The sequence below is a fragment of the Monomorium pharaonis genome, chromosome 6, assembly GCF_013373865.1.
Source record: "Monomorium pharaonis isolate MP-MQ-018 chromosome 6, ASM1337386v2, whole genome shotgun sequence".
Taxonomy (NCBI): Eukaryota; Metazoa; Arthropoda; class Insecta; order Hymenoptera; family Formicidae; genus Monomorium; species Monomorium pharaonis.
This window is the reverse complement of record NC_050472.1, coordinates 2,790,773-2,808,409: the sequence shown is the minus strand read 5'-3', so window position 1 is coordinate 2,808,409 and position 17,637 is coordinate 2,790,773. Positions and strand designations below refer to the sequence as shown.

At 41.0% G+C, this 17,637-nt stretch overlaps 1 protein-coding gene across 5 annotated transcripts in view; it reads left to right on the top strand.

Moving 5' to 3' along the window:
* LOC105835549 (retinoic acid receptor RXR) overlaps positions 1-17,556 on the top strand; it is a 72,347-nt gene extending 54,791 nt beyond the window's left edge. For 4 of the 5 annotated variants that reach the window (XM_036288566.1, XM_036288567.1, XM_036288565.1 and 1 more), the window contains 5 exons: positions 215-341; positions 845-1,006; positions 10,022-10,328; positions 10,819-11,144; positions 11,559-17,556. In XM_036288566.1, the coding sequence (XP_036144459.1) occupies positions 215-341; positions 845-1,006; positions 10,022-10,328; positions 10,819-11,144; positions 11,559-11,832 (1,196 nt within the window). In that variant the 3' untranslated portion in view covers positions 11,833-17,556. The remainder of the gene's footprint in view (positions 1-214; positions 342-844; positions 1,007-10,021; positions 10,329-10,818; positions 11,145-11,558) is intronic. The other variant, XM_012678951.3, reaches the window with a different exon arrangement.
* Positions 17,557-17,637: the final 81 nt, after the last annotated feature.

Genomic DNA, 17,637 nt, shown 5'->3' with positions numbered 1-17,637 from the left:
AATAGATGCGCTTCTCACGCAACATCAGGAATTGCCTGCAATTTGCATCGAAGGCAATTTTCTTTCTCTTTAGCGCGCGCGATCGCTGAAAAGATTTCGAGACGGAAGTGTGTGACGCGCGCGAGCGTCGAATACAAAGCGGACATTAGTAAAATAAATAAAGTACGAGGAGTGAAATTCTGTTGAGGTAATTTTGATTCCTTTCTCGTTTCAGGGCTGAGTTTGGATAACAGTAATATGTCGATGTCGTCGGTGGGGCCGCAGAGTCCTCTTGACATGAAGCCCGATACGGCCCTTATCAATCCGGGGAACTTTAGCCCATCGGGTCCCAACAGTCCAGGGTGAGTCATCTGTAATACTCTAATTTATCCTTAGCAAATAATTAATATTAATATTAAACTCGATGACAGATTTAAGCTTGAACGAACTTAATAGGGAGACTTTGATTTAGCAATATCTTTTTAATCAGAACAATTACAAGAGTTATCGTGATAAGGACATACAGGGAAAGGAAGAGTTTAGTAATAATAATCAATCAAATATCCGATTAACAGTAATCGAATGTTTAATAATCGTTTGATAACCAATTGGTTTCATTATTAATTTACTAAATATATATTGGATAAACATTTTAATTGAAATTATTTCACCGGGGCTCTAATTACTATTATTAAACTTTTCCTTCGGTGTAATCGCCCTTTGCGATCTCTTAACAATTTTAAGAATTCATACGTCGCGGCCTACAAACTTAGTCTTAGGCGTTCTTACTCCGAAATGTGCATGCTACGGGATTGTAGCGACGTAGATCTCATAGACGGTATCATTCTCTGCTTTGCATGTAAAGACCCTTCAATGCTGGTTGTCACAGCAACCTCCTGAGTACATCGCCCAGCGGTCAGAGCAAAACGGTCACGCCCTATCCGCCTAATCATCCCCTGTCGGGCAGCAAACATCTGTGTTCGATCTGCGGCGACCGTGCGAGTGGTAAACATTACGGCGTCTACAGGTAAGTCTTTATCACCATTTTTACCGTATTCGTATTACGCAACGCGGACGACTCGTTAGTTCAAGTGACACTTTTCCGCCGAACGAACCTCGGTGATCTTATTCATTTCAATGTATTCTCTTTATCTTTTCACTTTGAGGTGGAGGAGTCCCGTGAAGGGCTAAGAAAACAATTTATTACGCTGTCCATCCACAGAAAACGCTTAAAGTTATACGTTGGTGTAGGAAGTACGTATCCGATAGAGAGAGAGAGAGAGAGAGAGGCCTAACTACTTCTTTGGACCCTCTCTATGCGTCTCCGATATAGAGAGATCTAACGAAGCGAGACCTCTCTATCGGATACTCCTCTCGTACCACGCTCGTTATTTGTCATGCAAATTTGATCCTTGACGGCGACGGCGATTTTATTATTCAAGAAATATACGCGGATAATCGGCGTTTCGATTGCGGCTGAATCTCTCGAGCGGCGACTTCAATAGGAGCGAACAAACTCGTTTGAATATCCCCTTGTGCATCTCATCGTGCGTCGTTTCGCGGCGATCAACTGCAAAAATAATTACCGGCGCTCTTCTGTTGTGCGTTTCTCGAAGAAGGAAGCGAGCACGCGAACGATAAAGGCACCTCACGATTCATTCGAGAAGAAGGAGAAAGACGAAAAAAGAGAGAGAGAGAGAGAGATACGCGCCTATGAATATGAATTCGTCGTCCTCGTCGTACTAGCGTTGCGTCGGATGATTTTTCCGTCGCGAGAGCGGTTCAAGGTCCTTCGGATTCGCTTGATAATCCCGACCCTCGTTACCGGCGAGGACGGGCAGCGATCCCCGTCCGCCGGCAGGCAGTTTTCACCGAGGATGCAATAATAATAAGCCAGCCCCGTTTTTATTACGTGGCCTGGTGGCGGCCGCGTGTCACCTATATAACGTCGCGATATAAAGCGCCGCCGATGAATGCTTTGTTTTTTTCCAATTATCGCTATCCCTCCGATCTTCCCCGGGCAAAAGTAAGCGCACGATCCCCGATTAATTGAAAGGAGAGTCGACGAGCGAGTGTGTTCGGCACGAGGAAATTTTTATTTGGCATTTTTCCTGGCGGATCGCGAGCGAGCGAACGTGCGCGCGACGCCGACGTCGAGGCAACCGTCATCGACCTCTCCTCAATTATTTAACGCTCGATAAGGCCGTCTCGAGGCTGTCTCGTGTCTTTACTCGAGGGATTCGTATAGCGTTAACTTCTTCTTCGTGGGGAGGGTGGGTTACACACGCGCTCGTCAAAGTTGCGGTGTTTCGCGCACCGTCTGCGAAGTTACATTTAATCACGACCACCACCCTTCTACTTGAATACCGAAAACGCACGGGATCCCGACGTTAAGATGTATAGTTTATTATTATGGATCTTCGTTGGCGATCACGTTCGGATTATTTACCGGATTACGCGACATAGCTGAAATAACTATTTCGGAAGTTCTCGGGTGTCCTTATAACTGTCGGGTAAAAGGATTTCTCGAGTCTCGCGTTACGATATATCATTCGTTCTCGGGAAATACGACACTGAACTTTGGCTCGTGCGATGCGTCGGTTATAAACGACTCTCTTTCTCTCTCTCTTTTTTCTCGATCGTGCCCATTTGTTTTCACGCGCGTACGTAAGAAAAAAAGTTGCAAATGCGACGTCACGTTTGCATAATCGGCGCGCGCGGTACGTCGAACCGTCGTCGTCGTCGTCGTCGTCGTCGTCGTCGTCGTCGTCGTCGACCGGCAGAATAATAAAAATGTCGACGAACCAACGACGGGACACGTAATGCAAGGCGTCGCGCGGGACGAGGAAACGCGATAGTAGGTGAAAGAGAGCTTTCAGGTACGTACCGCACGTTGGCCGTCGTCGCGGGAATACGGGTCCGCGTATCGTCTTTCGTGTTGCAGCTGCAACAGGTCCGGTCGCGGCAAACCGCCGCGTTGCGTGCGTGCGCGCGTCCGCGAAAACGCATCGCTGAAAAGAAAGAAACATCTGCGACGAGAGAGAGACCTTTATGCGAACACACGCGAGCTGCTCGCCCGAACGTCGGCGTCGCCCGTATTACAACAGCGACGTTCCGCGCCTCGTCAACGCGCACATTTGTCGGCTTTCGTAATTACGGGGGACCTTGCCTCAGGAACGGGCACAGGCCATTTAACGTGCAGCAATTATTCGATAAAAATAAAAAAATTATCTTCGGCACAACATTTGCAGCACCCACATACTGTATACCGCGGGCCAAACGTTCGGAAGCGCTCGCGATTTTTTCGCATCTCACGAAAAATTAAATATTGAATTATAAAAGTATGGGCAAAATGTATTTTTTAATAAAAATTGTTGACTGTCGCAGTCTTTAAAGATTTTTGAAAGAAATATACGAAGTATATTATGTATAACATACTTTTTTTCCTTACACCTTTTAATTCCAGAGGTAAAAAACATTTTATAAAAATTAGTTTTTATACAAAGAATTCAATATTTTTACAAAAAAATGATCGAATTTAATTTTTTTTTAATAAAATATTTTAAAGCTTCTATTAGAAAAAATTTTTTAATATTTTTATATTTGTTCACGCGCGCAACGCGCGTCGAGCTACAACGCTAAAAAAACAATTTGAAATAGAACAAAAATATTGGAAAAAATATTGACAAAATTTTTTTTCGTAATTTAGGAATAAAATAGAGAAAAATTGAAAAGACAGATTTAAAGCTGTATCTTTGCTTTTAAATATGTATAATGAAAACTTTTCTATAATTTGTTTTTACCAAGATATTTAACTTTTATTTAAAAGATGCGAAAAAATTGCAAACGTTTCCAAATTTTGACCTACGTGTACGCTTTAATTCTGCTCAAATTCACAGTGCCATCGTACCGCGAACGTGCTCCCGAATTTCATTACAACGAAAGATCTCGTTAATATTTTCCCGACGGTGGCTTCACTCAGATACCGAAAGTTAGATTCTCGAAGCAACTTATCCAATTAAAACTTGTATCGACTTCCTAATTTACAGTGAGTTACCACGGCGTAACGACAAAAGTAGTATCACGTAGGAGGAGGAGAAGATTTTGTGAACCCTACATTTGAGACGCCCATGCTCCATCAGTTATCGTATCCTCTGTATTTCGATCTCCTAATACGCTTCGCCCGATAATAAAAGCAGTCGATCCGCCGCTTCGTAACGACTTATAGGGATCGACGCTGCGTATACGAATGTGCGATAAAATATTCCTTCGAAATCGCAGGGTGAAACCCTTTCTGACGGTCCCCTCGAGGATTTTACACGTTCGAGCAATCCTCGTGAAACGCTCCGAGTGTGATTCGAGGCTCGACAAAGTTCGCGCACGATTAACGAGATTCCCCCGGGGTTCGTTTCGATTTTAATTTCAAATTACCGGATTTTCCCTCGATTCCGTACCTCTGCATCTGATTGACTTTTGGACGCGCGTTTCTATCATATCGTTGCAGTTCCCGGTACATTTCCGATGCACCGTATGCGTATTTTCAGCCAGTTTCCCTGGCTGCGGAATTTCACGGTGAAAATGCATCTGAATTATCGCGAATTCCGCTCCAATTTCCGTGAATTAGGGAGTGATCTCGAGGTCGAGACCCCCCCCCCCCCCCCCGTCTTCTCTCTCGCTCCGCAGGGGCCTATTCTCGCTGTACCGGAGCGCTCGCGTCGAGGTCGACCGCTGGTCTACGGCTGGTGCACGCCGTGCAGGGAATCCCGATGCACCGACGGCCAACGTGTCCCCTCTTCGCCGCGCTTCTTCCCCGCCGCGCCCCTCGTGCCGCTCGATGGCTGCACCGAGCTGCAGACCGACCCGGCCGACGTTCGCATTGCATCAGAGCCCCGTCAACCTTGGACTTGCCGCTGTTGGCTCACGAGGTTAGGACGACTACCCACCCGTAGTTCCTACGAGCGAAGGGGGGACCCCCCTCTCCCCCCCCCCCTCTCGCGTTGTATATAGGCACTTTGCTCCAGTGGCGGCTAATTAACCCTTTAACCCAGTGCTGCTCGTTTCTCCTCGACCGACAAAATGCCTTCGAGATTGGCAAGAATAGCTTGCTGCGTGCTTGCTTCTCTTCCTCTTCTCCTCCACCAGAAGAGATACTTAATTAACTTATACAATCAAAATATAAGAATGTAAGAATCGCGAGACACATTTTATCAATGTTTCAAGGACTTAACGGGATTCATACTTTGCGATAATTAAGATCTCTTACCACGTAAACATTTTTGAAATTTTAATTTCTCGAGGATGTAAGATAATGTGATTCGAGCATTGTATTGAGTCCTTGGATTAATACTTTCGTAGAAACACAAAATTCAAGCGTTTCGAGATTTCCCCTCGACGATCGTTCTTCCGCGGCGAGGAAAGGACGCGGGGAGCGAACCGACCAGCGGTCGGATTCCGCGAGCGGATCCGCCCAGCAGCGCGGAGGATGGATTTAACGCGAAGAACAGCCGACCCGTGACCGTGGATATACGCGCATACAGGTACAAGTTTCTCCCTTCCGCGCGGGAGCTTAATTAATCTCATTAAAAATACTCGCGGGGCAATTTGTAGCCATCCCGCGCGCGTAATTAACCGGGCAGGTTAGGGAGGGGTTCGCCGTGGCTCCGATAAAAAAAAAAAAGATCTAGTCGCGCCTCCGACACATTCGAAACATGTTCATACACCGCCCCGCGTAATGCGTAACCGTCATGCGATGCCCCTCGTCCGCAAATTGCAGTAACGACGCATAGAGATGTGCGCAAGGGGAGTGGGGCAGGTCGGCTGCGGTGACCAGTTGCAGGAACGATGCGCTCGCTCTTATTTTCACGTTTCTTTCACGCGTCCATTTCTCACGTATTAAATGCGCCGCAACCGTCCAGCACATTTAATACACGGGGGTTGGGGGGAGGGCAGGGGGGGAAGAAACGTGTGTGTGCACATTTGCAGGGAGGCACATTTGCCCGGGAGTCATTTTATTTCAATTTCATGGTAATTCACCGTCGTTGAGGCGCCGCGTCCTGAATTAGCTTTATTATTAAATGATCCTGCGAGTGAGAATAAACCGGCGGAAATGGAGCTGCGTGCAATTTAAGTGTGATCGCCCGATTATTCGTTTAATAATTAAGCGATTATAATTTGGACATCGATTTCTACGTAAATGTATGCTACGTAATTTTTATTTCTTTTATCTTACAGTATTCTTTAATTTTACAATTAAATAATCTCGCGATCGCAATATTACTTATTACGCCTTAAAAATATAAGAATTATTTGTGTTAATTGTACAAAATAGTTTGTTTTGTTGAAAAAATATGAGTTTATATAATAATTATCTTTTCGAAATAACGTGAGTAATGGATTGAAATCATTTTTATTAATGTAATCAAAAATGAAAAGAGCATTGCTTTAAGACTCTCGTCCCGCGACAATGCCCCCTTGCCGTTGCTTATTTTTCACATCAAATGAAACCTTCTTTGTTTTTTTTTTCTTTTCAACAACATTTCTCGCGTTTGAGTGAAAAACTGCGAGAACACGCACCGCGTAGCTTCTGCGTCGACGCTATTTGTGCATATGGCGTTGAAGGTCTTCTCATATCGTTGATAGAGAGGAAGAAACGAGAGAGAGAGAGAGAGAGAGAGAGAGAGAGAGAGAGAGAGAGAGAGAGAGAGACGGAGAGGTACGGACTAGCTCGGCCAAGCGGCTGTACACGTGTCTCGTGTCATGAATATTTGTCTTTCGCATAAACTCCGCGAGATCAAACGGCTGCCACGGTGGTCCAGAAATTGCATCACGTGCGCCGCCGCGCCGTCGCCCACGCTGAAGCGCAATGCGCGATGCAACCGTCCCGATGCAGCGGTCGCGTCGGAACGTATCATCCCACCGGGTATCTCATCGTGACATTAGCGTCTCGATTACGCGTTATCGGTTACGTGCCGCGACTACTATTGTAAACTTTTATCTCATTGATATTCCCTCAAAACTTCTCCGAGATGATTTACAGTCAAGTAATCTCATGATACCAGCCTTAATGTAACATCAGACAACTCCTGTTGCGCCATCCGTGTCGCAATCGTGGACAGGAAATAGCTTCGAAATCAATAAGACTTTATTTTCTTCTGGAAATAAATTTTCATTTCGAAATCGAATCAATCTATTTTTGACGCTAGAGCACATTACATTACTTAGTCATAATTCTTTCGATAAAGAAGTATCTTATCGAGCGAAGATTTTTATCTTGAACTCAGGTTCAATTCTGGTCAAGAAAATACAGCGTGTTCGCTCCTTCCTTCTCAATACTATAAATAATATTACTCGCTCGTAACATATCACGCCGCTGATGTTGGGAAAGTGCGAGGTGCATATAATTACCGCGAATCGACATCATTACTCCACGCTCAACGCCGAGGGAATTTCCTCCTTCCTCGCGGTCGCGCTTGTACCGATCGTGGTGATTAAGGACACGGCGGTGTCGCAATCCCGAGCCTCCGTTCGTCATAATCGAGCCTCGAATTAACGATCGTCGGTGGAAAAGTAAAACCCCCGGCCCGGAGAACTTACAAGTAAATGGCAGCCGATCCTAACGCAGGCGATTTCTTTCCCCGTATTTATTATTATGTATTTCGAAATAAAGAGATCCCTCGGCGAGAGAGAAAGGTATCCCCGTCTTCCGGGCTGGTAAACTCTCGGCGCGGCGTTATTTAACGCCGCGCGTTTACGCCGTGCTTTATCAACGGCGGCGTGAGATAGTGCGACGACGGCAACCGATGATGCGTCTCCGAGAGAATGCGTCTGCGTAAAATCAGGCGGGACGACGCCTCGACAGGCGTTTATTGCCGATTCGCTACGCGAAATCCACGAGATTAGCGGCGCCGTATCGTTTGTCTCCTCGGGACAAAACCGGGAAGAAACCGTTCTTTCGCCGGAGCAGAGCCAAGACAATGGCACGGCACGCCGTTTGATTTACCTTCGGGTCCAACCTCGTGGATGCGCCTTCGCCGTGGCAATCGTCTTGGACAATGTATCGCGCACTTAACGAATTAATTTCGCGGAAGACCCGTCGTCTCACGCGAATTAACGCGACGTCGTTTTTTCCGCGGCTACGAGAGGCGACTTTAAATTCGACTTTATTCACGCCCGGAATTGAATCTTAGCTCCGTGTTTCCGCTTGACGGGGACGGCGCGTTGTGCATCTTCAGCCTCACGTTTTAGCAGATGACAGTGGAATTTAATGCCACTGTTTGTTCTGCGCCGGGATACGGATACGGCGTTTTCGGAATATGTGGCGTCGTTCCGTTGTCACCGGCGAAAAGAAAGAGCGAAATCGCTCGCGGACGCCGCCGCCGCCGCGCCGTCGCGAAAATATCGTATCGCGTATTTTCGCGGCGAAAATAAATTCACCGACGGACGGTATCCGCCGCCGGCTTTTCTGGACCCCAGCGAAGAAGATTTCTGGAGACGTTCCAAAAAACTTAAAAAACGACGACCCTGAGAGGAACGAGCCGTGACTCACGGGATCGTTTGTGATAATCGCGAACTCGCGGCGACAACAACCGCGATGATCGAAATATCGTTCGCGATTTCCAAAAACGCTGCGGGGAAAATGCGTCTCTTTAGCTGCAAAATTATTGTACTGTCGAAAATAATTTGAAATTTTGATGTACGCACACCGTTGCCGTTGTTTAATTCATTGTCAGTAATTTTATTATCGAGCGCTGATAGTTTTGTTATCGAGACAACCTACTTTTTAAAAAATTAAACTTTACAGCACGATATGAAAAAGAGACACGATGGACAAAGATACCCTTCAGTGTTTTAGTCCTAGTATTTGACTTTTTTCGTCCATTTTTTAATCTACTTAACGTGGTTTAAAAAAATTTCTGAAAATTCATGAACACTCTTTTAAGTATTTGAAACAAACGTCTATGTTTCTTTCTGGTAAAAAAAAACATAGTATGATTTAATTACCTTTGAAATTTTGTTAGATAAAAATTGATATGGTACAAAATATTCATTACGCCTTAGAAAAGATTATGTTAGAGATCCACACATACACACAGAATGTCTCTGACGATAGACCAAGGCCGACTGAGCTTTTATGTGTGTGTGTGTGTGTGTGTGTGTGTGTATGTGTTTTTCGCGGTATTGTTCTCGACAGCTGCTCTCGTCGTAAGAATTGCATGCGAGAAGTCGTAAACTCGTGGCACTTCATCCAAATGCATCCCCAGGTCGGAAAAACCGATGTGAGAACGTTGACAGGAAAGAGTGCCAACAAATCGTTCGACGTGCTCGAGTCATCGCACTATCGCGAATTACGAGACTGTGATTCATCTTTCTCGCGGACAACGCAACAATTATCCCGTGACGGAACATTAATTTTCTTTACCTCGCGCAATAACCTCCTTTTTATATTCTAAAACTCCTTTTGAACCATACTCTGAAGCGCAAAAAATTTAATTGGCCTCGTCCGGCTCCGATGTTCACTTCAGAAATTGAAATGAGCTCGGGATACAATTCGCCTGTTTTAAATTTCATTGTTCTACAATGTTTAATTGCACAAAACACGATAGTAAAGCATAATAATTCTGGAATTCACTTTGAGAGTCAAAATGGGAGTGTAATTGGCTTGTGATGGAATGCATCTCGATTCATGAAATAGAATAATTGCAATTAACTGCGATATAACAGAATGTAATGACGCTGTGTAAATAACTTCGTTATCGCACGCTTAGAGCCGATCACGATTTATTTCGTTCGAGTACCGTGGATAGCGCGATAATAATCGCGCATCGATTTTATTCAGTCCGTCCGATACTTTGCTTCGCTTAAAAAAATTTTTATTTTATTTTATTAAATTCCAAGGCAGATAGAACACATTCAGCAATTCAATCGGGGAATGCCCTTTAAAGATCGGATTCCGTTTTGACGTCCGTTAAGAGGATCGCGTAAAACTGCAACATAACGGCCCGTAATGCGTTACATTGTTATTATCTGACGGTCGTCCTTTCAGCTGCGAAGGATGCAAGGGATTCTTCAAGAGGACCGTACGTAAGGATCTGTCGTACGCTTGTCGTGAGGAGAAGACCTGCATCATCGACAAGCGACAGAGAAACCGCTGTCAGTTCTGCCGGTACCAGAAGTGCCTGGCCATGGGGATGAAGAGGGAAGCGGTGCAGGAGGAACGTCAGCGCACCAAGGAGCGAGATCAGAGCGAGGTGGAGAGCACGAGCAGTTTGCACGCGGATATGCCGATCGAGCGCATCCTCGAGGCGGAAAAACGGGTCGAGTGTAAGATAGAGATCCAGGGAAATTTCGAGGTAAATATATTCTAGCCCGTGATGAAGCTGTCGTATGTCAATGCGCGTCGCATGTGGACGTATCGTGTTCGGTCGGGAGGAAAACGAGACGGAAGTTTAGATATATAGTAATAATGAAATGGTTGTTTAGGAAACGATACCAAGACAATGCACAAATCTGAAAATAATAACGCAATGTAGAAATTGCCCCAAAACTGTACATGATTCGGAAACTTTTAGAAGGAAGCTTATCAATTATTGTAGTGTAAGTTATGTATTCCCTTTATTTTTTTTTATTTTTTTTTATGTATTCCCTTTATTCTTCTTACTTTCTTTGATGTATTCCTTTTATTTTTTCTTTGTTTATATATAGTCTATTTTTTATTTTTTTTTTATTTGATTCAAATTAAGAGAGCAAACATTTTTTTAGAAGATTGAATTATTGGTTGAACAACGTTTCAAGAATTATTTGAAGGACTTCTGCTACCCCAGCACTTTTTGTTGTGCGCAGAACGCAATGTCGCACATTTGCAACGCCACGAATCAACAGCTGTATCAGCTGGTGGCATGGGCGAAGCACATCCCACACTTTACGTCGTTGCCGGTGGAGGATCAGGTGGTTCTGCTCAAGGCTGGCTGGAACGAGCTGCTAATAGCTGCCTTCTCCCACCGATCCATTGAGATGAAGGACAGTATCGTTCTGCCAACGGGTACCATGGTGCATCGGAATTCGGCGCAACAGGCGGGCGTGTCCACGATATTCGATCGCGTGATGTCGGAGCTGGTGTCGAAGATGCGCGAAATGAAAATGGATAGAACCGAACTCGGATGTCTTAGGTGAAAAACTAACGAGAATAATCATAATAGAATTCCGACAATTTATTCGATATTAAACAAAAACTAAATGTCTATTGGTGTCTCTGTCATCTACTTTTTTTCTGAGCAATATATAAATGCATTCAAATGGGACAGCAAAATAAAGCTTGCTAAATTATACATTCAAATATTTAATATGTTAATTTAATAAAGACATTACATTTAGATCGAGACTAATTTTAGTTCAGTTTTTTCAATCGCAATAACTAAATTAAATGTTGACTTTATATAAAATTATTGAATAACATAGTCTCATTTCTCTGCTTAATTTTGAAATCTATCCTTTTTTTATTTTTGTTCAAGCAATTTAAACAAAACAAATCTAATTAGCAAATGACATTCAATCTAATATTGATATTATCTTTCGTTGTGCAGATCTATTATTCTCTTCAATCCCGATGTGCGAGGCCTCAAGTCCGTCAACGAGGTCAGCGTGCTGCGCGAGAAAGTCTATGCCGCTCTAGAAGAATACACCCGCGTCAGCTGTCCAGACGACCCCGGTAGATTCGCCAAGCTGTTGCTTCGCCTGCCATCCATCCGTTCGATCGGTCTCAAGTGCCTAGAGCACGTATTCTTCTTTAAATTAATCGGTGATGCACCGGTCGAAAACTTCCTCACAGAAATGTTGGAGTCACCTTCGGATCCTTAGGAGCAGAAGGTGTGCCGCATTTTGGGGCACACCGATATGTAAAAAGAAACAGAACACAAGAGGAAGAAGATGAAGAAGAAGAAGAAGAAGACGATAATGACGACGAAAGAGGATAGGACCCGCATTCGAGTCGAGTTTCGCATTCAAGATGCAACGATTTCTATACTGCGTCGCCTTTTTTTCGCGTCGCAGTATGGACTATCCGTGTGTCGAGCGAGGTGGAATTTACTTACTTCTCTTTATCGCCACTCCTGGTCTCCCCTTCTCTCCTGTTTCTTCCCCTCACCCTGTTATTTATGTTTTTGTTAGAATTTAGCGACTCTTATGTCCAGCGTAAGGAGGCGGTCTTACTGACTGAACGCTACGCATAAGAAAAAATAATGCGTTCACGCGTGTCTGCGTCTTTGTTACAGCTTATACGCGTGGTTCTGAGCACAATCTGATAGCGCGGTTAGACAGCTGCGGCCTGCATAATCCAGGCTTTGACGATAACGATCGATAATTAGTTAATTTTTTGCTCCGATTAAATTTCGTCGCGACGATCAGGTATACGTTATAAGGTGTAAATGCGATCGATAGAAATTCAGTCCGATTTATCTGGTGGATAAATAAAGTTCGATGTTAATTTATGAAAAGTTACGCAGATAGATAGGAAATTTTCTATGTATACAAAATATTGTTAATTACAATCGCTGCCTCTTTAATCTGTGACATGTGTCGTGCCATCATCCGAGCGAAGATCGTATCTTACACGGTGCCGATTTCGTGCCGATCGATCCTTGTTTTAGACAGACATCGCGTCTTCGTCGAAATTGCATCTTTTACAGTCACAGAAGTTCCTAGAATTATTAAGTATCTTTTTTTTTATTTTTGCACTTTGTTATTTTTCGGTCTCTCTTTTTTTTTCCTTGTCTCTCTCGACAACGTCACGGCGATTGCTTCGGTGATTCCGTTTTTGACGACCGACGCTCGACGAAGACGCGATCCGTCTGTGTTCGCGAGTTCTCGGACACCTTTACATTCCAACTCTGCCTCGATTCGGATCGTTACTTTAAAGAGCCACTATATGCATATAGATATGTATACATAATACTTGCATCAAATGCGTATACCCTTACGCTCAGTGCGCAAGTTTAACGATAATTTATTGTTTTGTATTTTAGAGTATAGGAAAAAAACGAACTTACTAATTCATTATTAATTAAATTAAATATACGCATGGTAGTCCCCCTTTTTTACGCAGCATGTGTCAATGGAATATCAGAAGTGCAACAATCTGACGTCAGAGCGTGCGAACAAAGTATTTACTTTCAAGGTGTTAGGGTTTTTTCCGTTTATCTTTTCGTTTTTATAATGCACGCTCGGATATATACTCGGATCTTCTTCATTAACTTTTAATATTTAGGTTTAACGATATGACAAACTCTTACTACGCGTATAAATTTGCAGTACTGGAATTGCTGTTTTCTGTGTCTGACAAATTCGACATGGCAGCAAAATAGAGTAGAGAGAGTATATTGACATTTTCTTCTTTTTTTTTCATAGTTTATTGGCAGTTAGATTTTTTTTCCCCCAGAGAATGTTCAATGCACGCGAAAGCAAATTAAAAAAAAAACAAAGATACAGGAGTTCTCGAATCTTTGAAAAAAGAAAAGAGATGTTTGCGAGATGTATAATTATATTATAAAAATCTAGCATACGCTAAGAATTAACTGATCGTGGACACGCAGGATTAAGATAAAACCTCTCGTTGTTAGTAATTTACAGAATTGCGTATCACATGACGTGAGCTGACAGATCCGACGAATTTGTAAATTACACGAAGCGGAGCATCTGCAAATTTTGCTCAGCGGCTTATTTTCTAAATTTAAATGTTATTAGATATATAAAGATATGTACAAAACGCGTATATATACATATATACATATATATATTTTTCTCGAGACTGTTAATTATTATTCTATCTGTTAACTATTTCTACTTGTGGAGAAATTGGATTAACGACATGATTTATGTGATAGTCAAATTTTAATAGTTTTTATGTCAACGTTATGTTGACTCGATTCTTCGTTCGAAAAATTTTTAGATGTGTAATATTGTATAATAATGATTTGTTTATTTGATAGAGATACGTGAACGTTTATAATATTAGATTTATACGTATTCATATTTTTAAAATAAATTTATGAAGAGTTTGATGATTATAATGCAATTTATTATGTTGTAAAATGTGAGCGTTCAGAGATGTAAAATTATTTTTTTATTTTAAATAAATTCATTGTGGAATAACATTTCATCATTTTTGCGAATGTTGTACAAAATATTTGATACTTTTCGGACTCTTTCAGCTCTAATCATTGATACGATTTACTCTACTACTCTAGAAATAGTAAGGGAATGATCATATACTTACTTCAATAATATAAATTATGATAATATTATTGTATATTATTAAACATATTTCTATTTTTGCGTGAATGCCTACGATTGTTAGTTGTTGGTTATTGTTATCTACTTGATGAGAGTTTTTAATGTTATGCGTACCGCGTGGGAAACAAACACAATATTAAATTCATAATTTTTTTTATAACATACTGGAGTTACTATTCATTTCTCAGACGCCTATTTTAGCATTTTTTTTTTTCAATCATTCAGGGAAGACGAGTTTATATTTAATGACGTAGATGCGGATGCAGGAGCAATATCGAGTAATATGTAAATTGTTTTAATTTACTAGTATATATATATATATATATATATGTACATAATTCACATCGTTTTTGATTTATTAGTAGGAGCGCAGATTAAAGAGCGAGTTTCTATTACCTAAACTTATCATTTGATTGTACAATTGTTATTTCAATACTTTTATTGACGAAGCACCTGACCAAAATTACCTCTGAACAATCGCGCGACTAGCGATCACCTCTTCAAATTCCTCACAAAATATAAAACGATGCTGTAAGTGACCATTTAGGATTGGAGGGCGCGAATGAAGCTACCTGTGAATGAAGTTTCATATAAAATATATAAATGTTAAAACGGAAATATATCTACATATATATAAATAATATATGAATATATATAAACCGAATTCTTTCACAAATACAAATGCAACAACCTCAAGTAGTGAACAGGAAAAAGAAAAAAAAAGAGTTAACAAAGATAAATAACAGATTAATGAGCTCTATTGTCCTGCGATCAGATACATTATATAAGGTAAGAGGATTTACAAGAGTGGTCTTTGGAATGCCGTGATGTTTTACTTTTAAAAAGCATAAATAACACACTGAGCTTCTTTCGCGAAGCACCGTATCGGGAAAAAGAAAATGCTGGATAATATGTGGATGTGTGTATGTGTGTACGTATGAGCGGATGGTATGGGTGGATGTGTGTACCCCGAGTATACTCTGATATAAACTTAAATGCTTTTGCCATACTTCTTTGAAGTATCATTGAAATGGTACGATGCTCAAATCGTGTTAGAAACAGTCTTATATAGTAACAGTCCTAGAATGGAAGAATTGGGTGCGCTGTGTTGTAATCTTTCTGTATAGTAGAACAACAATGGATGCTACTTTTGTATCTATTGTATCTCCCTTCCTTTTATATCTTGTACTTATGCCAGGTATCCTAGATATTTTTTTTTGCATGCCTCTCTCTCTCTTTATTTCTTTTTCAATGATTTCAGCATTTAATATTTTCAACTTGCAAAATCCTAGCTTCTATCACTTAAGTATTTAAAAAGCAAATGATAGAGCATCTTTTATTTAGTATACTGAAACCCTTTCCACGCACCCATTCTACATAGATCAGTACAAATAAGTTTAATAATAATAATAGTAATAAATAACAATAATAATGATAATGGTAATAATGGTACCGATAACGTTAATAATACCGTTTATTCTTATCAAGCGCGTAAGGTATACCCAACTTAACAAGAAAGAAAATAGTAGCAGGTGTCCTACTAAAAATACCGTACCTTTAACGAGCTAAACTGTAAGCCAGTATGTTACATCTATGTATAAACAAACGTCGTACAATTTACGTATGGGCAATCTCTAATTAAGAAAGTTAATAAGTTAACTCTTGTATGACTGCCATTATGATCAAATATTATTTCGAATAATTATCGTAATTACGATACTCTGCGGAGAGTTGGTCGTTTTTTCATTATTTCTTCTGGCCCGCGCAGAAGACAGTGCAGGAGCGAGTACACGTTTATACGCGCGATAATGCACGTGTTCGTTGATATTTTCGAATTAGACTTTTCGCGCGAGAACGCGACAAAGCGTTATTTAAATATCTTAGGCGACACTAGAGAAAACGTTCTGATTGGATACTTTATGAACTGTAATTGTATGTCGATATAAATGTTGAATGTAACATTCCATTTTACGGATAATCGGCGTGCGTTACGAAATGCCTATCAAACATCGCTTTTTTCCTTTTTTTTTCATACGATATACAAGTTTCTAATTGTAATTTTCTCCGTTTCGTAGAAATCTTCAGGGCACCGCGATTTTCGATGTCTCTCCCGCTTGCGTTACAGTGGGATGTGGCGTATTGTACGATACTCTGTCGCAAATTGATATTAATTTATTTCACTGGCTTTAATAACCAACGACACTATATATGGTTGTGCTCCGTAGATAGCAAAGCAATATAGTTAATTATACATGTATGCACATGAGTGTATATATATATTTATGTATTTGTAATATATTATATATTTTATATATATTATATTTACATATATATATTTTTTATGTGCATATATGTATGTATGTATGTATGTATGTATGTATGTATGTATGTACGTACATCCCTCAAGAGTCCATCTCTATTTTAAGCTGTAAGTTATGATTTCGTTAAGTTAACGGGACGTTTCTTGATTTGCGCATCCATTGTAGATTATGAAAAAATCTGTCTATATACTTATACTATATTTACTACTAAACTATTAAGAAATACGCTTTTTGTAAATGTAAACGTACACCTTTTTTCAAATATAACGGTACGGAACATGTGCAAAGTATCACGTATGGAGGCGTCGAGTTCTCAGGTGAGGAGAGCGAGTGTTTTAGGAAGAATAAGAGTAATATATTCACACACAGAAAGCGAAAGATGAGGGTATATAAAATAATATGTAGAAATGTAAGCAAAAAAGAGAAAGAGAGATCCCGATGTGTGAAGGATGATGAGAAGGCAAGCAAGAGAGAGAGACTGAAAGAGGGTGAGAAATTGTTAACGGCAAGAATGTGCAAAACACAAGGGGAGTGATGCTATGAGTGTACTTGTACAACAGTATGGCTAGTAACAATCCCTGAGTAAAGAAATATAATGTACGGTTTCGCGCCAAGAGATAGATCGTCTATTCTGACTTATCTAAATATAATATTTTTATGAACTGAAAAAGACTGTCATATTTTTGTACCATTTACAGACCTGCCCCTTGTAAATCTTTACGGTACTGTAACGCTTATGATGAAGATAAAATAAGTTAGAATCGATTGGGATTTCTTTGTTTTACAGCAATTTATTAACTGTATTATTGAAGACAGATTTTTGTGCATCATACTTCCGCATACGAAACAGTTCGAAGTTCATATCTTTCACATAATCGTTCGATTTATAATGGACAAATGTACAATATGATTGCTTACACATGTACGTGTGTATGTAAAGTGCAATATGTGACAAATATATATATAATATATACATGGCACTTCTATTCTATTAAGGGAGAGAGCTAAATGTAATATTTCCCGAAGCATACACGATCATCCATATTTCATAAAA